The sequence below is a fragment of the Salvelinus namaycush genome, chromosome 2 (genome assembly GCF_016432855.1).
Source record: "Salvelinus namaycush isolate Seneca chromosome 2, SaNama_1.0, whole genome shotgun sequence".
NCBI lineage: Eukaryota > Metazoa > Chordata > Actinopteri > Salmoniformes > Salmonidae > Salvelinus > Salvelinus namaycush.
This window is the reverse complement of record NC_052308.1, coordinates 26,679,640-26,702,896: the sequence shown is the minus strand read 5'-3', so window position 1 is coordinate 26,702,896 and position 23,257 is coordinate 26,679,640. Positions and strand designations below refer to the sequence as shown.

Genomic DNA, 23,257 nt, shown 5'->3' with positions numbered 1-23,257 from the left:
AGACTTCCATACAATATATTTTGATAAAGGTGTGAAAAACAGCCTCACCAAATATCAATTTGGTCAGGGGCTTTTGGGGAACAATTTAATTCCATTAAACCAACCCCAAAGTGGACCAATTTATCCACTGGCCAATGGCCTGCTGTTACGGCTGTCGTAATCCTCCTCCTCGGACGAGGAGGAGAGGCGAGAAGGATCAGACCAATATGCGGAGTGGTTTGTGTCCATGATTATTTTAATGAACAAATCACTGAACACTTACACATACAAAACAACAAACGTGACAAAACCGAAACGAACCGACAAACAGTCCCGTGTGGCACGAATACAGACACGAGATACAAACACCCACAGCAACCACGTGAATCACAGGCTGCCTAAGTATGATTCTCAATCAGGGACAACGATTGACAGCTGTCTCTGATTGAGAATCATACCCGGCCGAACACAAACAACCCAACAAGAAAATAACACCTTGACAACCCACCCCAACTCACGCCCTGACCAACTAAATAAACACAAGAAAAAGGAAAAACAGGTCAGGAACGTGACATAACCCCCCCCTTAAGGTGCGAACTCCGGGCGCACCAGCATAAAGTCTAGGGGAGGGTCTGGGTGGGCGTCTGTCCACGGTGGCGGCTCTGGCGCTGGTCGTGGTCCCCACCCCACCATAGTCAAACCCCGCTTCCTTGGCCTCCTCCCAATGACCACCCTCCATGTCAATCCCACTCTACCAAAGGGCAGCACCGGACTGAGGGGCAGCACCGGACTGAGGGGCAGCACCGGACTGAGGGGCGAATCCTGGCTGGCTGGCTCTGGCGGATCCTGGCTGGCTGGCTCTGGCGGATCCTGGCTGGCTGGCTCTGGCGGATCCTGGCTGGCTGGCTCTGGCGGATCCTGGCTGGCTGGCTCTGGCGGATCCTGGCTGGCTGGCTCTGGCGGATCCTGGCTGGCTGGCTCTGGCGGATCCTGGCTGGCTGGCTCTGGCGGATCCTGGCTGGCTGGCTCTGGCGGATCCTGGCTGGCTGGCTCTGGCGGATCCTGGCTGGCTGGCTCTGGCGGATCCTGGCTGGCTGGCTCTGGCGGATCCTGACTGGCTGGCTCTGGCAGCTCCTGACTGGACGGCTCTGGCTGGTCCTGGCTGGACGGCTCTGGCTGGTCCTGGCTGGACGGCTCTGGCTGGTCCTGGCTGGACGGCTCTGGCTGGTCCTGGCTGGACGGCTCTGGCTGGTCCTGGCTGGACGGCTCTGGCTGGTCCTGGCTGGACGGCTCTGGCTGGTCCTGGCTGGACGGCTCTGAAGGCTCAGTACAGACGGACAGCGCTGGGCAGGCAGACAGTTCAGACAGCGCTGGGAAGGCAGGCAGTTCAGACAGCGCTGGGCAGGCAGACAGCTCAAACAGCGCTGGGCAGGCAGGCAGCTCAAACAGCGCTGGGCAGGCAGGCAGCTCAGACAGCGCTGGGCAGACGGGCAGTTCAGGCGCCGCTGGGCAGACGGCAGACTCTGGCCGGCTGAGACGCACTGTAGACCTGGTGCGTGGTGTAGGCACTGGCTGCGCTGGAGAGGAGGAAGGCTCTGACAGCGCTGGACAGGTGGGAGCAGCTGGAGAGAGAACCCGGAGAGACAGCCTGGTGCGGGGGGGCTGCCACCGGTGGACTGGTACGTGGAGGTGACACCGGGTATACCGGACCGTGAAGGAGGACACGCGCTCTTGAGCACCGAGCCTGCCCAACCTTACCAGGTTGAATGGTCCCCGTAGCCCTGCCAGTGCGGCGAGGTGGAATAGCCCGCACTGGGCTATGCTGGCGAACCGGGGACACCATTCGTAAGGCTGGTGCCATGTATGCCGGCCCGAGGAGACGCACTGGAGGCCAGATGCGTTGGGCCGGCTTCATGACATCCGGCTCGATGCCCAACCTAGCCCTACCAGTGCGGCGAGGTGGAATAGCCTGGGCTAAGCACGCGTACTGGGGACACCGTGCACTTTACCGCATAACACGGTGTCTGACCAGTACGACGCCCTCTCACTCCACGGTAAGCACGGGGAGTTGGCTCAGGTATCCTACCCGGCTTTGCCACACTCCTCGTGTGCCTCCCCCCAAGAAATGTTTGGGTCTGACTCTCGGGCTCCCAACCGCGTCGCCGCGCTGCCTCCTCATACCAGCGCCTCTCTGCCTTCGCTGCCTCCAGCTCCGCCTTGGGACGGCGATATTCCCCTGGCTGAGCCCAGGGTCCTTTGCCGTCCAGGATCTCCTCCCAAGTCCAGGAGTCCTGGGTTTTTTCCCACTGCTGTCGCCTCCCTTCTCCACTCCGCTTGGTCCTTTGGTGGTGGGTGTTTCTGTTACGGCTGTCGTAATCCTCCTCCTCGGACGAGGAGGAGAGGCGAGAAGGATCAGACCAATATGCGGAGTGGTTTGTGTCCATGATTATTTTAATGAACAAATCACTGAACACTTACACATACAAAATAACAAACGTGACAAAACCGAAACGAACCGACAAACAGTCCCGTGTGGCACGAATACAGACACGAGATACAAACACCCACAGCAACCACGTGAATCACAGGCTGCCTAAGTATGATTCTCAATCAGGGACAACGATTGACAGCTGTCTCTGATTGAGAATCATACCCGGCCGAACACAAACAACCCAACAAGAAAATAACACCTCGACAACCCACCCCAACTCACGCCCTGACCAACTAAATAAACACAAGAAAAAGGAAAAACAGGTCAGGAACGTGACACCTGCAAAGTGCTGGTATTCAGTCAACCAATATTCTAGTTGGTGGGCTTGCTTGAGTCAGGATCAGTTCGCCACTGGAAACCAAAGTAGACTCGCTTCTGGTAGTCTTCTGAACTGCATTGGTAATGTGTCTCCCTGGAAAGGAAATTGTATGTGGTCAGTTGCAGAGAGAGGGACGAGACTTAAACTGTAGGGAAGGGTAGAGGGGAAGGAAACCATTTTCTGTAATGGAATGCAGCCTAACAGAGAAAAAGTTACTCACTCGTTCTGAAGCATCTTGGTACACAGTACCAGTTTTCCTGGTATGGCTGGCACAAATCTGTATTACAATGGATGAACATCTGCAAGAGATATTACATTAAAACATTTTTTTTTAATGGAAGTAATACTTATGTAGTTAGATAATTATTACCCAAGAACAATGTATAATAGTTTTATATTTATACAAACTATACTGCTAGAAAGTACCAATTGTGACCAAGAAGCAAGCCAAAATAATTTTGTTAAATCATTGAGTGATTACCAGAAAATAGCAATAATTTCTCAAATACCAATTGTAATAGGACAGCGAAAAAAGCGGTACTGAAAAATATGTAAACATAAATTACTTATTGTATTTTGTGCATTTTAATTGAATGCATTTAATAAACAGTGTTAGCATGGTAATCAAGAACATCAATGGAGTTGTTCCAACTATCTTATTCAGCAGAATTAGAATACAGTCATACCCACAGAATCAACCATTTACACTCATGGAAATTGGCCTAAGAAATATGAGAAGAATATGCATAACAATGGTAGCAATTGAAGAAGATCACTTTGAAGATTATGGGGAAATGATCCAACAAAGTTGAGGACACAAAAGTTCACCTGACACAAGACAAGCCTAAATCCAAACAATACACTGTTGATTTCATTTGCATTTTACATTAACTGTACTTTTCGCAGCATTTGTTGATAACGAAATCTGGAAATACTCTGTATACATTCAATAACATAAGAATTCTCCTGGAAAAATTGGGCTAAGTGCAACATAAGACAAAAAAAATGGAAGCGTTTTAGTGGGGGGTCTAACTGGTGTCTTCAAGTGGTACCGGTCATTTCAATGCACTTTTATGAAGGAAAGAGTCTAACTATTTGGAGCTTTTTTTGCTCTCCAAGCGCTGCCATTGAGGAACTGAAGCAAGCACACTTGTAGTTCTGTTTGGAACACAGCCCTGCATCCCCACCATAAAACAACTACTCTTTGTTGTTTATGCAATTAAAAAACGGTCCATTATAAATCTCAATCAGGGTCGGGAGGACATAATTTAAAAGCTTATTCTGTTGTCAAAATAACTAGCTAAGTAATAAAATATGATTTTACAGTGTTAGGCTTTCACAAAGAACTTCAAAGAAACAGAAAGTCATTTTGGTGCACATAGAATGGAGTCATGAGTGCATTCAGATGAGTCTTCTGAACAATACCACAAAAATAGGCTAATTCTGTTCAGAACAACCCTGGGTATGATACACATAGCGATCATAAACATTGATACTGTAAATAACATGATTTTTATAATGTGCAAATTTGGTGGTGGGGGGGGTGGCCAGACGGGTCCTCCCCCGGAAATGTTTGACATTTTAAAACGTATTACCTGCAATTCTACAGTTTGACATTATTATGCCTCTGTTGTGGGGTATAAGGAGAGATCATTTGAAAACACGGCTTAAGTGGAAGGATAAATGGAAGTCCCCCCAAACATGTTTTCTTTAGGAAAACAGCTAGATTCCTGCATTTCAACACATTTTGCAATGGGGCGGAGAGAAAATGTTGAGTTTATAATGCTATTCTAGACTTTGTCATGAGTCTAAGAGAAAATTATGCAGTTTAAAGCTAATTTCCTGCAATTCTACAAATTTTGCCATGGGGCAGAGATAATTTTTTTGGCTGTTTTATAGCTCCTCTCATGCATGGTATTCTTCAAAATTTTGCCATTAGGATGAGAGGGAGGGGCTCGACTTCGAGTTGGCCCCAAACGTCCCTAAATGTAAATAAGAATTAGCGCACGAATCAACCTGTTCATGTCCCCCTTTCCCCCGTGGCAATTTTGCTGATGGATTAAAGTAGGATTTATTATAATCCTCAATGTCTCATCTTTCAGAACACATCGAGTCATTTGATTTACAGCATTCCCCACCACAAAACAACACAAAAAATGCAAAAGAAGCCCAATTAGTGGGGGGAATTCGGGCATCATCTTCTGCGTGAGGTGGTCACATTTAGAGTGTCTGTCAGGTGAATCCCATATCAAATAATGTATTCACCCAAAAAATGTTTAATATATTTAAGATTCTTCAAAGTAGACACCCTTTGCCTTGACAGCTTTGCACACACTTGGCATTCTCTCATCCAGCTTCATGAGGTATGTCTGGAATGCGTTTCAATTAACAGGTGTGCCTTGTTAAAAGTTAATTTGTGGAATTTCTTACCTTCTTAATGTGTTTGAGTCAATCAGTTGTGTTGTGACAAGGTAGGGGTGGTATACAGAAGATAGGGCTATTTGGTAAAAGACCATGTCCAAATTATGGCAAGAACAGCTCAAATAAGCAAAGAGAAATGACAGTCTCAAGAACTTTGAACGTTTCTTCAAGTGTAGTCGCAAAAACCATCAAGCGGTATGATGAAACTGGCCACAGGAAAGGAAGACCCAGAGTTACCTCTGCTGCAGAGGACAAGTTCATTAGAGTTAACTGCACCTCCAGATTGCAGCCCAAATAAATGCTTCACAGAGTTCAAGTAACAGACACATCTCAACATCGACTGTTCAGAGGAGACTGTGAGTCAGGCCTTCATGGTCAAATTGCTGAAAATAATCACTACAAAAGGACACCAATAATAAGAGACTTGCTTGGGCCAAGAAACGAGCAATGGACATTAGACTGGTGGAAATCTGTCCTTTGGTCTGAAGAGTTCAAATTTGAGATTTTTGGTTTCAACTGCCGTGTCTTGAAATGCAGAGTAGGTGAACGGATGATCTCCGCATGTGGGGTTCCCACCATGAAGCACGGAGGAGGACGTGTGATGGTGTGGGGGTGCTTAGCTGGTGACACTGTCAGTGATTTATTTAGAATTCAAGGCACACTTAACCAGCATGGTTACCACAGCATTCTGCAGCGATATGCCATCCTATCTGGTTTGCGCTTAGACTACCATTTGTTTTTTCAACACACCTCCAGAATGTGTAAGGGCAATTTGACCAAGAAGGAGTGCTGCATCAGATGACCTGGCCTCCACAATCACCCAACCTCAACCCAATTGAGATGGTTTAGGATTAGTTGGACCGCGGAGTGAAGGAAAAGCAGCCAACAGGTGCTCAACATATGTGGGAACTCCTTCAAGACTGTTGGAAAAGCAATCCAGGTGAAGCTGGTTAAGAGAATGCCAAGAGTGTGCAAAGCTGTCATCAAGGCAAAGGGTGAGTACTTTGAAGAATCTAAACACTTTTGTGGTTACTGCATGATTCCATATGTGTTATTCCATAGTTTTGATGTCTTCACTATTATTCTACAATGTAGAAAATAGTAAAAAATTAAGAAAAGCTCTTGGATGAGTAGGTGTGTCCAAACTTTTGACTGGTACTATATACAGTGGGGCAAAAAAGTATTTAGTCAGCCACCAATTGTGCAAGTTCTCCCACTTAAAAAGATGAGAGAGGCCTGTAATTTTCATCATAGGTACACTTCAACTATGACAGACAAAATGAGAATTTCTTTTTCCAGAAAATCACATTGTAGGATTTTTAATTAATTAATTTGCAAATTATGGTGGAAAATAAGTATTTGGTCAATAACAAAAGTTTATCTCAATACTTTGTTATATACCCTTTGTTGGCAATGACAGAGATCAAACGTTTTCTGTAAGTCTTCACAAGGTTTTCACACACTGTTGCTGGTATTTTGGCCCATTCCTCCATGCAGATCTCCTCTAGAGCAGTGATGTTTTGGGGCTGTTGCTGGGCAACACGGACTTTCAACTCCCTCCAAAGATTTTCTATGGGGTTGAGATCTGGAGACTGGCTAGGCCACTCCAGGACCATGAAATGCTTCTTACGAAGCCACTCCTTCGTTGCCCGGGCGGTGTGTTTGGGATCATTGTCATGCTGAAAGACCCAGCCACGTTTCATCTTCAATGCCCTTGCTGATGGAAGGAGGTTTTCACTCAAAATCTCACGATACATGGCCCCATTCATTCTTTCCTTTACACGGATCAGTCGTCCTGGTCCCTTTGCAGAAAAACAGCCCCAAAGCATGATGTTTCCACCCCCATGCTTCACAGTAGGTATGGTGTTCTTTGGATGCAACTCAGCATTCTTTGTCCTCCAAACACGACGAGTTGAGTTTTTACCAAAAAGTTCTATTTTGGTTTCATCTGACCATATGACATTCTCCCAATCTTCTTCTGGATCATCCAAATGCTCTCTAGCAAACTTCAGACGGGCCTGGACATGTACTGGCTTAAGCAGGGGGACACGTCTGGCACTGCAGGATTTGAGTCCCTGGCGGCGTAGTGTGTTACTGATGGTAGGCTTTGTTACTTTGGTCCCAGCTCTCTGCAGGTCATTCACTAGGTTCCCCTGTGTGGTTCTGGGATTTTTGCTCACCGTTCTTGTGATCATTTTGACCCCACGGGGTGAGATCTTGCGTGGAGCCCCAGATCGAGGGAGATTATCAGTGGTCTTGTATGTCTTCCATTTCCTAATAATTGCTCCCACAGTTGATTTCTTCAAACCAAGCTGCTTACCTATTGCAGATTCAGTCTTCCCAGCCTGGTGCAGGTCTACAATTTTATTTCTGGTGTCCTTTGACAGCTCTTTGGTCTTGGCCATAGTGGAGTTTGGAGTGTGACTGTTTGAGGTTGTGGACAGGTGTCTTTTATACTGATAACAAGTTCAAACAGGTGCCATTAATACAGGTAACGAGTGGAGGACAGAGGAGCCTCTTAAAGAAGAAGTTACAGGTCTGTGAGAGCCAGAAATCTTGCTTGTTTGTAGGTGACCAAATACTTATTTTCCACCATAATTTGCAAATAAATTAATTAAAAATCCTACAATGTGATTTTCTGGATTTTTTTTCTCATTTTGTCTGTCATAGTTGAAGTGTACCTATGATGAAAATTACAGGCCTCGCTCATCTTTTTAAGTGGGAGAACTTGCACAATTGGTGGCTGATTAAATACTTTTTTGCCCCACTGTATGTATTTCTATGGTCATACCCTCTCCCTCAGGGGGGACATAGATGTCGGATCCACAAAGGTGAACATCTTGAGGACGAAGCGCCTGTAGTGGGTTGGGAAGGACAGACCAGAGGAGGCTTCCACAGGGATGGGCATGGTCAGGTACCGGTCATCCTTGTATGGACATCTAAAGATACAAACGAAGAAAGAGAGACAGACAGACAGACAGACAGACAGACAGACAGACAGACAGACAGACAGACAGACAGACAGACAGACAGACAGACAGACAGACAGACAGACAGACAGACAGACAGACAGACAGACAGACAGAGAGAGAGAGAGAGAGAGACATACAGTAGACGGACAGACAATGCCATGGTCATTCAAGTGTCTGTCTGCGTTGAAGTGAGGTTCTCCTAGAGCTGCTGAACCTTTTCCTCATCTTTACAATAAATGGTATAAAAGAAATTGGACGTACAGTTAAAACATTTTAACAACTTCTACTTATTCAGATATTTACCCATAAATTATAAGGTTCCACTGGGGTAGGCTGAGAGGGTCGGGGGTTGTGGTGGCCCAGCAGCGACCCAGGGTCAGCACAATGTTGGGATCTGTCCTCTCCAGGATGCGAACCTCAGCGTACACAGGATCCCTGAGGAACTTGGTGATAGGGTAGTCTGCCTCCGTGTAGTAAGAGGTGTAGGCCGCCTCCTCTGTTTCAAAAGAAGAAAGATAAAATGAATTTGCCCATTTATTAATCCAACAAACCAATCAATGAATATAGTGCCACTTGCCTTCCTTACATCCCTTGGTGAGGCATATTCCATTGGCCAGTCTGAGCTCAACTCTGAGGGGTCCAGGAGCTGGTAGAAGAATTGGGGGAGGCACCTGCTTCACGTCAATCACAAGAGCCTCAATCACAATGCCGCTATATCTGCACTGGAATATTAGACTGGGAAGAAAGGGAGTGTGGTCAGACATCTTCACATCTCGACTTTAAATCCGGCCATATAAGGAAACTAGCTCTCACAGTCCCACGTCAGAATTATACATTAATCCATGTTTCTCAAACATCACATTTCAAAGTTGTTGCAAACGTCAAATGATCACATTTCGAAGTTGTTGAAAACGTCAAATTTTGAAGTGTTTAATGTAAAGTTTAGGCATTAACATCGAAATCTTAAGGCTAGGCATTAACTCCAAATGGTTAAGGGTTAAGGTTTGGTATAGGCTAAAAAAACTAAAATCTAAAAAACGAAACAGAGGCAGATGCTTATGCTTATTCACCATCCCCGTCCATAACACCCTAGCAAAACTGAAATCTAGTTGAAGGTAACAGCTCTAACTGTAGCCCCTAGTGGACGGTTTCCACGTCCTCTCCCGATGTCCTCAGACATTGATGGACATGAATGCTGACTTGTATCACGGGTGACTTGGCTGTTTAATGTTTAGGAGGCGTTTTGGCTTGCCTATATGTCATTTAATGGAATGGCACCGGAGGGAATGGCGGCCGTATTACAGGCTCCTGACCAATTGTGCTATTTTGTGTGTTTTTTTGCACTGATCTTAACTTTTTTGGTATAGCATGTTTTGACCATAGTTTCCAATGACCGAAAAAAGCTTCTCGACATCAGAACATCTATCACTAACCTCAATTTGGACCTCAGAGGCAAAAGACATTGATTATCCCGGACCAGGCCCTAATCCCCGACACTCGAAGGAGGCAAAGACGGCACTGTAGACGCCAGCATATGGGCACCCTTGTGAGACTACGGCGGCGAATGGTAAATCGCCTCTACACTCTGTTCTATTGGCGAATGTGCAATCGCTGGAGAATAAGCTGGACGCGCTCCGTTCGAGACTGTTCTATCAACGGGACATTTAAGAACTGTAATATACAATGTTTCTCAGATTCAAGGGTGAAGAAGGACATGGATAATATACAATACAGCTTTCTATGCATCGGCAGGACAGAACCCAGTAAGTTTGGGGGGGGGGGGGGGGGGGGGGGTGATGTTTGTCTCTTCATTGAAAGCAGCTGGTGCATGATCTCTAACATTAAGGAAGTCTCAAGGTTCTGCTCACCTTACAATACCTCATGATAAGCATGATAAGCATGAGTTACAATACCTCATGATAAGCATGAGACCATACTATTTACTAAGAGAGTTTATCTGTATTTTTAGTTGCTGTCTATTTACCACCACAAACCGATGCTGGCACTAAGACGGCACTCAACGAGCTGTATAAGGCCATAAGTAAACAAGAAAATGCTAATCCAGAGGCGGTGCTCTTAGTGGCCGGTGATTGTAGTCCTTTCCTGCAGTCAAATGATCTAGTGGCCTCATGGGTGGAATGTTATAAATATTTTTCATAATTTCATATTGAATAAACATTTTTTTTAAACATGCAAAAAATCTGGTGTTTCTCTGTCAAACAGTGTTGTTATATTTCAGTCTTCTGTGTTGTATAGAAAGTGTAATATTGGGATGCAAACTCAATTGAATACATTTCAACTCTATATCTGACATGGTACAGGTGTCTTCTTTTTTTAAAGTCCATAACCATGTGTGTAAGAGGTATACTTTAGTTTTAAAGTAGATTTGTTTAAAACTACCAAGAAACGCTCTGTGTGACCCTGATTTAGCCCACTGCAGTAAAAGGTTAATGCAGGAAAACTTACATTTGTTTTACCTCATTTATACCAGCATGTCACCTGTGCAACTAGAGGGATAAATCAGCTTTACTCCACACACAGAGATGCATACAAAGCTCTCCCCCGCCCTCCATTTGGCAAATCGGACCATAACTAAATCCTCCTGATTCCTGCTTACAAGCAAAAACTCAAACATGAAGTACAAGGTAGCCTAGGGCTGGGCGGTATACCGTATTTTACTATATACCGGTATTTATGCACGGACCAGTTTGGGTTTTTACTTTACCTTCTATAACGGTATATTAATGTTTGGTTTGTTAAATGTGATACGCCATGTCTACCCTCCATTTTAGACAGACAGACAGACAGACAGAGACACTCACTCACCAACCTTGAATCAGGGGTAGACGTAACATAGTAAACAAAAATACGGGACACTCAAATTAGTATGATATGTTTTGTGTTTGGTATTAGTTTGTGGATGTCCATCATCCATTTCGTAAGATATGCTCTGAATTATAATTTGTATGATATGCTACAAATTCCAAGATGGCGCCAACAGACATGGCAGCTCTGCTTCTAGCTCCAAAGCAACTTTGCAGTATATTGTTTTTGTGTGTGTTATTTCCTACATTATTAGCCGAGAATTTTTTTTTGTGTTATTACATATAGCTGGAAGTAAGTTTTGGATATCAGAGCGGCCAGGAATACGACTTTCTGGAATTGGATCCTTTGTTCATACCCCCCAAGGCAATTGAACTTATCCCAGAGGCTGCTCCAAGACGCCGCCAGCGGAGAAGAGCTATTCGGAGTGGACTTCTAGTCCGACTCAGGAGGCGTGCACACCATCCACCGCTTACGAGTATATTACTCGCTAATGTTCAGTCTCTGGACAATAAAGCTCAAGGCAAGGATCTCCTTCCAGAGAGACATCAGGGACTGTACCATACTCTGTTTCACATAATCGTTGCTCTCTTGGCATATACTGTACCCGTCCAGGGAAAACCAACCACGTCGCGGACACCGACGTCTTGCTCCCGGACAAGCTAAACACTTTCTTCAGCCTCTTTGAGGATAGCACAGTGCCACCGCCCCGGCCCCTGCCGGCACAGACGGCATCCCTAGGAGCATCCTCAGAGCATGCGCAAACCAGCTGGCTGGAATCTTTTATGGACATATTCAATCTCTCCCTATCCCAGTCTGCTGTCCCCACTTGCTTCAAGATGTCCACCATTGTTCCTGTACCCAAGAAAGCAAAGGTAACTGAAGTGAATGACTATCGCCCTGTAGCACACACTTCTGTCATCATGCAGTGCCTTGAGAGGCTAGTTAAGGATCATATCACCTCTACCTTACCTGACACCCTAGACCCACTTCAATTTGCTTACCGCCGCAATAGATCCGCAGACGATGCAATCATTACCGCACTGCACACTGCCCTATCCCATTCGGACAATTGGAATACCTACGTCAGAATGGTGTTCATTGACTATAGCTCAGCCTTCAACACCATAGTACCCTCCAAGCTCATCATTAAGCTCGGTGCCCTGGGTCTGAACCCTGCCCTGTGCAACTGGGTCCTGGACTTCCTGACGGGCCGCCACCAGGTGGTGAAGGTAGGAAACAACACCTCCACTTTGCTGATCCTCAACACAAGGGTGCGTGCCCATTCTTGTGGGAAGCTACTATAGACCACCAAGTGCTAACAGTCATTATCTGGATAATATGTGTGAAATGCTTTCTGGGTGATTTCAATATTGACTGGCTATCATCAAGCTGGCCACTCAGGAAAAATGTCAAACTGTAACCAGTGCCTGCAACCTGGATCAGGTTGTCAGTCAACCTACCAGGGTAGTTACAAACAGCACAGGAATTAAATCAACATGTACTGATCACATCTTTAATAATGCTGCAGATATTTGTTTTAAAGCAGTATCCAAATCCATAGGATGTAATGATCACAATATAATAGGCTGGGCCTAATATAGTTTACAAGATGTCATACAATAAGTTTTGTAGTGATTCATATGTTGATGATGTAAAGAATATTTGCTGGTCTGTGGTGTGTAATGAGGAGCAATCAGATGCTGCACTTGACACATTTATGAAACTACTTATTCTAGTTACTAATAAGCACGCAACCATTAAGAAAATGACTAAAAACTGTTAAATCCCCTTGGATTGATGAGGAATTTAAAAATTGTATGGTTGAGAGGGATGAGGCAAAAGGTATGGCAATTAAGTGTGGCAGCCCAACTGAATTGGCAAACATACTGCAAATTAAGAAATCATGTGACTAAACTAAATAAAAAGAAACTACACTATGAAACAAATATAAATTATATAAAGAATGATAGTAAAAAGCTTTGGGGCACCTTAAATTAACTTTTGGGGAAAAAAGCGAACTCGGCTCCTTCATTCATTGAATCAGATGGCTCATTCATCACAAAGCCCACTGATGTTGCCAACTGCTTTAATGACTTTCATTGGCAAGATAAGCAAACTTAAGGATGACATGCCAGCAACAAACGCTGACACTACACATCCAAGTATATCGGACCATATTATGAAAGACAAGAATTTAATTCCGTAAAGTCAGTGTGGAAGAGGTGAAAAAATTATTGTTGTATATCAACAACGACAAGCCACTGGGGTCTGACAGTCTGGATGGAAAATTACTGAGGATAATAGCAGACGATATTGCCACTCCTATTTGCCACATCTTCAATTAAAAGCCTACTAGAGAGCGTGTGCCCTCAGGCCTGGAGGTAAGCTAAAGTCATTCCGCTACACAAGAATAGTAAAGCCCCCTTTACTGGCTCAAATAGCCGACCAATCAGCCTGTTACCAACCCTTAGTAAACTTCTGGGAAAAATTGTGTTTGACCAGATACAATGCTATTTTACAGTAAACAAATTGACAACAGAATATCAGCATGCTTATATGGAAGGACACTCAACAAGCACAGCACTTACACAAATGACTGATGATTGGCTGAGAGAAATTGATTGATTAAATGATTGTGGGGGCTGTCTTGTTAGACAGCTTTTGACTTTAGCAATCATAGTCTACTGTTGTAAAAACTTGTGTTATGGCTTTACACCCCCTGCTATAATGTGGATGAAGAGTTACTTGTCTAACAGAACACAGAGGGTGTTCTTTAATGGAAGCCTCTCAGATATAATCCAGTTAGTATCAGGAATTCCCCAGGGTAGCTGTTTAGGCCCCTTGCTTTTTTCAATTTTTACTAACGACATGCACTAACTTTGAGTAAAGCCAGAGTATCTATTTATGTGGATGACTCAACACTATACACGTCAGCTACTACAGCGACTGAAATGACTGCAACACTCAACAAAGAGCTGCAGTTAGTTTCAGAGTGGGTGGCAAGGAATAAGTTAGCCCTAAATATTTCTAAAACCAGAAACATTATATTTGGAACAAAACACTCACTAAACCCTAAACCTCAACTAAATCTTGTAATAAATCATGTGGAAATTGAGCAAGTTGAGATGACTAAACTGCTTGGAGTAACCCTAGATTGTAAACTGTCATGGTCAAAACATATTTATGCAGTAGTAGCTAAGATGGGGAGAAGTCTGTCTATAATAAAGCGATGCTCCGCCTTCTTAACAACACTATCAACAAGGTAGGTCCTACAGGCCCTAGTTTTGTTGCACCTTGACTACTGTTCAGTCTGCCCAACGCATCACCGGGGGCACACTGCCTGCCCTCCAAGACAACAAAGCACCCGATGTCACAGGAACGCCAAAATTATCATCAAGGGCATCGACCACCCGAGCCACAGCCTGTTCACCCCACTATCATCCAGAAGGCGAGGTCAGTACAGGTGCATCAAAGCTGGGACCGAGAGACTGAAAACAGCTTCTATCTCAAGGCCATCAGACTGTTAAATAGCCAACACTAGCCGGCTACCATCCGGTTACTTAACCCTGCACCTTAGAGGCAGCTTCCCTATACACATAGACATGGAATCACTGGCCACTTTAATAATGCAACACTAGTCATTTTAATAATGTTTACATACTGCGTTACTCATCTCATATGTATATACTGTATTCAATTCTACTGTATTTTAGTCAATGCCACTCCAACATTGCTCGTCCTAATATTTATATATTTTTTAATTCCATTCTTTTACTTTTAGATGTGTATTGTTGTGAATTGTTAGATACTACTGCACTGTTGGAGATAAGAGCTAATTAGCTAATTAGCTAAAATGCTACATTTGGCCACTGATTTTGGCCACAACCTTTTGGTTGCTAGACATTACTGGTATCTGCCCACCCATCCACTCCGACCATTTGACTCTTTATTATTGATATTTATTATTGTACTGCAATGTTGAGGGAGCTAGCACACCTGCTGTAATCTGTGTACATGACAAATACAATTGTATTTTATTTTGACTAAAGATCCCATTACATATTTAAGAAGATAAATGGTGTTAACTCCAGTGTATTGTCAAAATTCCTAACCTGGCCCAATATACAGAAAAAAACATGACAGTGTTTAGCTTATTTTAGACTTCCCTAAGATATTGTTGTTAATATTATCATTATTATTTTAGATCACCTACTTAAATTGGCTGCCCCTGGTGATGGCGCCGATGGGTCCCATCCCCACTATATATGAGGAGGACATCCTGTTCTCATAGAAAATAGTACCAGGTTCCTCCTGCAATAAACACAACTCTCTTATACAGCTCATCTTTAAGAGGCAAAATCATCATAGGTTTGACAAAGAGCTTTTGCCACAATGCGGCAACATCTTTAAACCTGAATAAACAATCAATGGTATGATCAGTGTTGCAACTAATATGGATGATGTGATCCAATTCTTTGAAGGAGAGAGGAACTACTTCCCTGTACTTAGACTGAAGCCAAACACAGCTGATACGTACCGTCATGACAGTTCCACATTCAGTGACTTTGAATTGGTAGATGGCAAAAGCAGAAGTGATGCCGACAGGGGTGCAGTGGGCTCCGTTCCCCCCTAGCAGGCTGATAGAATCTAGCTCCAGGTTGGGCAGAGTGGCATCCCTGGCAACCACCACCACAAACTGGCCATCCCTGGTACACTGGATAGTCACTGGTTACAGAGCATAGGAAGAATATTAAGTTAATGATCAAAACCATTAAGCTCACCGAAAAGACTAAGAATTTCCATCACTATTTGCAACATTTCAGATGTGATATTATAATGCATCAAAATTGTGACTAACTTAACCATGTTAATGGCTCTTTAGTATCACATGCACTTATGTCAATATATAACAAGACTGCAGAACTGGAAGTGTACAAGCTTAACCTTTATTACAGCTTTGGTGCAATTTTCACAAGTATGTGGTACATTTTCAAAACTCAACATTTTGAATTGATTGAATACAACAAACAAATTCAAAAATTCACTTGTTCACTGCACCAAATCACTCTTTCAATTTGGATACATATCTGCTTTTAAAAATGCAATTTCCACTTTACTTTTGATATGGTTTTCTTGTAATTTGTTAACAATACAGTTAACTATCACTTAACCAAACTACTCAAACCTGATAACTACTCCACTAAAATGATGCAGTGCCAAGTAAATGTATATAGTTTGATAACTGCTGAGCACTGTAAATGTGTATATTTTTTCCTAATAAATGTATACATTTATGTTGGAAGGTAAAACCAAATCATATACAGATGTAGAATCTTAATTTGAGCAAGTTTGCTATAACAGGAAAATAATTCTGCAGCAATAGGAAATGTGAACTTTTATGTGGATTTTTATTCATGGACATTTCTTGTAGGGGTTGATACATTTCTCTTCAGGGCTAATCACGTCTGACATTTTAAAACCTCTTGACGCTAGGGGTCAGATTTTTTTACTTAAAAAAAATATATATAATGTTCCCAAGGTAAACGGACTATTTCTCGGGTCCAGATCGTAGAATATGCATATAATTTACAGATTAGGATAGAGAACACTCCAAAGTTTCCAAAACTGTCAAAATATTGTCTGTGAGTATAACAAAACTGATTCTGCAGGCGAAAGCCTGAGAAAATCTAACCCAGAAGTGATTTTTTTTATTTGTATATGTGTTTCCTGGCCCGTCTTTCTTCCATTTAAAGGGGTATCAACCAGATTCCCTTTCCAATGGCTTCCTCAGGCTGTGACCAGGCTTTAGACATAGTTTCAGGCTTTTATTTTGAAAAATTAGCGAGATTTTTCAAAAGTAGTCAGATGTCCTTTGATTAGTTCCTGTGCGCGAGAGGGGTAGCTCTCATTTTCTTTCTCTCTTTTATTGAATAGGTTACGGTCCGGTTGAAATATTATCGATTATGTTTGTTAAAAACAACCTGAGGATTGATTATAAAAAACATTTGACATGTTTCTACGAACATTACGGATACTTTTGGGAATTTTCGTCGAACGGAACGAGGCTTTGGTTTTCTGAACATAACGCGCAACCCAAATGGCGTTTTTTTGTTATAAAAGTAATATTTATCGAACAAAAATAACATTTATTGTGTAACTGGGAGTCTCGTGAGTGCAACCATCCGGAGATTATCAAATGTAAGCGATTAATTTTATTGCTTTTCTGACTTTCGTGACCATGCTAATTTGGGGCTAACTGTTCTAGCATTGATTGATACACTCACAAAAGCTTGGATTTCTTTCGCTGTAAAGCATATTTTCAAAATCTGACACGATAGGTGGATTAACAACAGGCTAAGCTGTGTTTTGGTATATTTCACTTGTGATTACATGATTATAAATATTTTTAGTAATATTTTGCGCCCTGCAATTCAGTGGTTGTTTAGGAAAATGATCCCGCTAAAGGGATCCGTAGCGCAGAGAAGTTTTAAAGAGGAAATTACAAACTTGAATAGCATTTTTAAATCTTGAATACACTACTAGTTTGCATTTCCTGCAATGAAGGAAAATACCTGCAACAACAGAATGTTCAAATTAAGATTCTGTATGGAAGTGGCTGTAAAAATTATGTCATCATTCTCCATCAGCCAGTGTGCTTCAATAAGAGAAAGTGGAGAGAGTCACTTTATGTGCTACCATTTGGAATTATAGTGTCGGGTACATATATAACAATACATTCCACTCATCTGAATTTCATTGATACACTAAGCTGATGAATTGCAGTACGGTATCAGTTGACAAGTCATGTAGAAAAGGTGATCTAGTACAATGTTGCATGGGGCAAAAATGGCATACAACACCTTGCTATGTTTTTACAATAGCCAACTCTTTACAATACCCCTATTTCTTATGATTTGTCCTGTGTATGTTGGTCTTTCTATAAGTAAAGGGGCCAATGTGTGACACAAGGATCAATATTTCAGAATTGTTTGAAATACATTGAAATATGATTTTCTTACAGCTTCACATTTGTAGTTGCAGGAATAAGAGGCTAGATTGTCACACTGACACCATAACTCCTAGCAACAATAAAATATCTACATGTCATTCAAAATATCACATGAAATATGGACACTGCATGTTTCCTTGTCATGGCTAGTAGCGAGGTCTGTTTGTGTTTTAGTCAACTTCTCTATCATTTATAGCCATGCTAAACCTAAAAACACTGCATTTAAATATATTTTTTTAATAGTTTATCTAATAATTTAATACAATAATATAATACAATGGGTTCTGTCAACAAAATCATTGTCAATATTAATAACCAAGAATGAAATAATTATAAATCAGTAAACTCTTCAAGCAATGTCTGTCTATCCGTCTCTCTGTCTGTCTGTCTGTCTGCCTGAACACCAGACATCACATTCTTGCTTCCTCTGTCCCTGTTTCCTCCACTCCTTGCCTCTCCTTGAAAGTGCATTGGGGCCTGAGGGGAGGAACATTCCCTCCTCTCCCCCAATGTGCTTTGAGAGGGAGGTGAGGAATGGAGGAAACAAGGGGAGAATCTCAATTCCATTTCCTTCATTCCTCACATCCTCACCTTCTCAAAACCCATTGGATAAGAAGGTGAGAGGGACCTTCTCATCCAATGGGTTTTGTTAGAGGCATTGGTTTTTCCATTTATGGTTTGAGGTTGGATTTTAGCACGAATAGATCATGAGCATGTAGGGCACACCAATTGGTGTGACCTCTTTAATATGTGTTACACCTGTGCTGGTTGCCATTTTGTTAATGCTGGCACAGGTGCTTTTGAAGAGTGGTTGGCCCAGTGCTCCAGTTGTCTTGATAGATGCAGAGGGTAAACCCCTTTAGTTGGTGCTCCCTATTTTGATTTCTAGAAAAAAAACATTCCTTTGTCTGATTTCATTTTGCTCCACTTTTTTGGTTAGCATCCTGTCTTTAAGTTTGGTGTAAGTTTTTCTTTTGTTTGCCTCTTCTTAGGTACATTTAGTGGGCGCTCATGGTGGGTGTCTTTTAGGTTCCAGTTGTTGTTGCCAGTCAACTTTCAGTGGACACCCCCATGAGTGTCTTTCAGAACCCCTCCTAAAACCCCACCGGTTTAGTTCTGGTTGTTGGTCAGCGACTCTTTGTTAGTTCCCCATACTGTTTGAGTGACACTATTTGGTGGGTAACATAAAATGGGGGCTCGTCCGGGATATTGTTTCCCATGAGTATGGTAGTCGCTCTCGTCCCCTACTCTGAAGCTCTGCTGTGCCCAGATATTGGAGTGTTCAAAATACAATTTTGTGGTAGAGTTTGTCACTGACATCCACCTTGAGGGGTTATTAGATTGGTTGAATCATTTAGAAATTTGTATAAACACAGGCTAATAACATAAAAAAATACATGGACTAAGTTGGAAGCATTTGTGGAAAACCTTACATGGGAGATGCTAGATAAATGTACAAAGGCGAATCTGCGTATCATTTCAAAGCATTATAACATCAAGGTGGCATCTGGCGATCCAAAAATAGAAGTCAAAGAGTTGATCCGTACTGTTTTGGTGGAGGAGGAAATCCTTCCAGAGAGTGAGGATGATGAAGTGTCCTACGTCTGGTAGAGTACACCCCATATATGTGCAACTGCGAGAGTTAGAACTAAAGGCAAAATGGGAACAACAGAAATTAGAGTTAGAGCATAGGGAAAGACAAGAACGTGAACATACCACCACACTAGAACAAGAAGAACGTACACATGCCATTCGATTGAAAGAGATGGAGGTGGAAGCACAACAAAGGGAGATCTGGAAGTATTCCAAATCCAGTCAGGCCATCCTACACCCTTCGAGTTTGATCTTGGTTGGAACAGCCGGCTTGTAACGCCTTTCAACGGAAAAGAGGTGGATGTATATTTTACTCGGTTTGAGCAGATTGCCACACCTAAAATGGCCGGGAGATATTTGGTCACTGCTCCTCCAAAGTGTTCTTGTGGGAAAGGCTCAGAAAGTGTACTCCGCTTTATCTCTTGACCAGAGATCAGATTATGGACACCGTTAAAGCTGCTATCCTTCAGGTTTACGAGTTGGTCCCAGAGGCACACAGACAACAGTTCTTTAAATTACAAAAGACAGAATCACAAAGCCATGTTGAATTCGCAAGGCAACAAGCATGTATTTTTGATCAGTGGTGTGGTTCTCAAGAGGCCAATGACCATGAGGATTTAAAGACTCATACTTCTAGAGCAGTTCAAGAATTGCCTTCACGAAAAGGTTGCAACCTACATTTATGAGCACAAAGATCTCACTCTTGAGAAAGCTGTAGTTCGTGCAGATGAGTTTGTTTTGACACATAAAGCTACCTTAACAAATAGTTATCCACATGCAAAAAGCAATCCCAAGAAGTCACCTCCTACTGTGATGTTAGAGTATTTTTCTACAGTTCCCAAAGATAAATCCAGTTTTCTGCAGATCTTTTCATATCTGCCAGTTTGTGTCTGTGTCCCAATTTGAAACAGAAAAATGACGTTTCTTCTTGTGGGAGCACTCCAGCACATTAAGTCTCTGGTTGCGATTGGTGTATCTCCTAAACAAGATTTTGGATCAGATGTGTATGAATCCTTTGTTTCAGACGGGGTTGTCTCTGCAGAGTGGCAATGCTTTTAAGCAGCTGGTGAAGATACCAGTAGACAGTGGGGCGGCCCAATCCTTCATTTTGGAGGGTGTTTTGCCTTTGTCTGACATATCAACAACTGGTTAGAGTGTTTGTACAAGGCGTGGAAATGGGTTGAATGGAAGTTCCTTTGTATAATGTGGAACTCGAGTCTGATCTTATTTCTGATTCCGGAGTGAGGCCTAGCCTAACGGTGAAGGGAGTCTCATTCATTTTGGGAAACAATTTGGCTGTAGGGAAGGTTGTGCCAAATCCTGTGGTTTGTAAGGAACCCTGAGTAGAGGAACCTGATGGGTTATGAGAAAAGTTGAGGAGGATGTCTTCAATCCCACCATGGTCGATCTGTCCAAGATGTTTATGGGTGATCCTGATTTCGCTAAACATCCTGAGTTGACCTATCCTTTGAAAACTCTAAAGGTGAGTTAGTTTGTAGGACCTCTGAAGGAAGAGAGGGTCCCTACAGTTGACACTTTGATGTCTAGGAAGCAGCTGATTGCGGAACAGAGTAAAGATGTTTCTTTAGGAGTTTGAGGAAGTTTGTGTGGGTTACTTTGACAGAGATGTTGTTCTAATGAGGCAATGGCATTCTTGTGCCACTTCGGGGCAAGACGATTGGACCAGTGTATCTCAAATTGTTGTTCCAGTTACGCTTTGATAATAGATACTGAGGTTGGCTCACAATGGTAGTATGGCAGGCCATCTTGTGGTCGACAAGACGTATGACTATCTTAGGTAACTTCTTCTGGCCTGGTCTGAAACAGGATGTTGTGTCGTATTGTAAATCCTGTTATGTTTGGCAGTGGATGGGTAAATCGAACGACGTTGTACCGATTTGCACTTTTGCAGACTATTCCTGTTTTTGACAAACCTTTCAGCAGGGTTCTGGTGGACTGTGTTGGTCCTTTTCCCAAAGCCAAGAGTAGTAACCAGTTTCTGTTAACCATAATGTGTGCTGCCACTCGATTCCCTGAGGCTATTCCACTGAAGAAAATCATGGTTCCCAGTATTGTTAAGGCCCTGGTGAAATAATTTTCAACGTATGGACTTCCGCAGGTAGTGCAGTTCGAATTTCATGTGAAACTGTCTCAAGGTGCTCTTGAGAGATTTCATCAGACTTTGAAGTCTATGTTGAGAGCCTACTGCTTTGAGTTTGGAAAAGACTGGGATGAAGTGGTCCCTCTTGTACTGTTTGCAGCATGGGAGGTTGTTCAGGAATCTCTTGGTTTTAGTCCAAATGAACTCATGTTTGGACATCATGTCGAAGATCCCTTGAGTTTGCTGAGAGAGAGGTTGTTGCAGGGCGACACTTTAAAAACAAAAATAATCTGTTGGCGCACGTTACCGCTTTTCGATACAGATTGCACCGCGCCTGTGAGTTTGCCAGTGAGAATCTTAAGAGGGCACAAACGAAAATGAAAGGCCCGAAACTGCACTTTTGATGTGGGTGACCAAGTCCTGGTTTTGTTGCCCATTCTGGTGTCACTGCTGCAGGCTTCCTTTTCAGGCCCTTACCCCATAGTGAAAAAAAATGGTGATCTGGATTACATCATTGCCACACTGGAGCGCAGGAAAATAAACAGGCTGTGTCATATCAACATGTTGAAACCATACTTCACCAACTACAATTGGTGGCGAAGTCAGTGGAAACCGTTAGTGATGTTCTGCCTGTGGCCACTGTTGTCACTGTTGACTATAGTCTTCCAAGGGTACGAGGAAAGCCCAATACACACTGTACCGGTTGGACGGTTGAATAACTCAGAGATTCTGTAAAACCTTTGACTTTTTGGCACACTTTTAGAATATCAGGGTTTATTCTCAGATGTTTCAACCCAGACAATGTACTAGAGCATGACATTGGGGACTCTCCCCCAATCTTACAAATTCTACTAAGGCAAATCACAAAAAGAAAGTAACTACGGATATTGCAAGAGTTTCACCTGGAAATCAAACACGTCCGTGGTAAGGACAACTTGGTTGTCTCAGGGGGGGTGCAGTCAATAAGTTTTGCATTTAGCCAGGTGTTGCCCTGCTCACAATTTATTTTGACTGTATATTTTGGAGATGAGTTTTGTTTGGTTGGACTCGATTCAAGGGGATGAGAGTTATAGAAGCATGAGTTTTTCAAAAACTTGTGAGTTTTAGGCAACTATATAAATAATAATAAAAAGGGAACAAATAATAAAAAGATTGTAGAAAAAAATATTTATAAAAAAAAAAGTTTATGTTTTGTCTTCTATTTAATTGTTGACAGCCAGTAGACGCCATGTTTACATTGGAGAAGGTGACACATTTAAGTTGATTATGTTGTGAGATGGAAGTTGTTTTCTGTTGGTGGTGAGCAAACTTAGGATATATAAGATATATTTGTTGTCTTAACCTGTTTTGGCTGCAGGGGCAGTATTGAGTAGCCAGATAAAAGGTGCCCATTTCAAACGGCCTCGAACTCAATTCTTGCTCGTACAATATGCATATTATTATTACTATTGGATAGAAACACTCTCTAGTTTCTAAAACCGTTTGAATTATATCTGTGAGTAAAACAGAACTCATTTTGCAGCAAACTTCCTGACAGGAAGTGGAA

The 23,257-nt window shown here is 42.8% G+C and overlaps 1 protein-coding gene across 1 annotated transcript; it reads right to left on the bottom strand.

The window, feature by feature from the left end:
- Positions 1 to 7,995: 7,995 nt before the first annotated feature.
- Positions 7,996 to 19,661, bottom strand: LOC120020901 (zona pellucida sperm-binding protein 4-like). Its single transcript, XM_038964528.1, has 6 exons — positions 19,565 to 19,661; positions 15,546 to 15,733; positions 15,222 to 15,319; positions 8,760 to 8,917; positions 8,486 to 8,678; positions 7,996 to 8,149 (listed from the first exon to the last, which is right to left on the bottom strand). The coding sequence occupies exons 1-6, from the start codon at positions 19,638 to 19,640 to the stop codon at positions 7,996 to 7,998; spliced, it is 867 nt and encodes a 288-aa protein (XP_038820456.1). The 5' UTR covers positions 19,641 to 19,661.
- Positions 19,662 to 23,257: the final 3,596 nt, after the last annotated feature.

Bases quoted from the DNA above. Each gene is read 5' to 3' on its own strand.
- LOC120020901 (XM_038964528.1), bottom strand. From the start codon at position 19,640: ATGGGGTGTACTCTACCAGACGTAGGACACTTCATCATCCTCACTCTC. The intron at 8,679-8,759 runs GCAAGTGGCACT...CTTTTGAAACAG, and splicing joins CACCAAGGGATGTAAGGAAG to AGGAGGCGGCCTACACCTCT. The intron at 8,150-8,485 runs GTAAATATCTGA...TTGTATCTTTAG, and splicing joins TGGAACCTTATAATTTATGG to ATGTCCATACAAGGATGACC.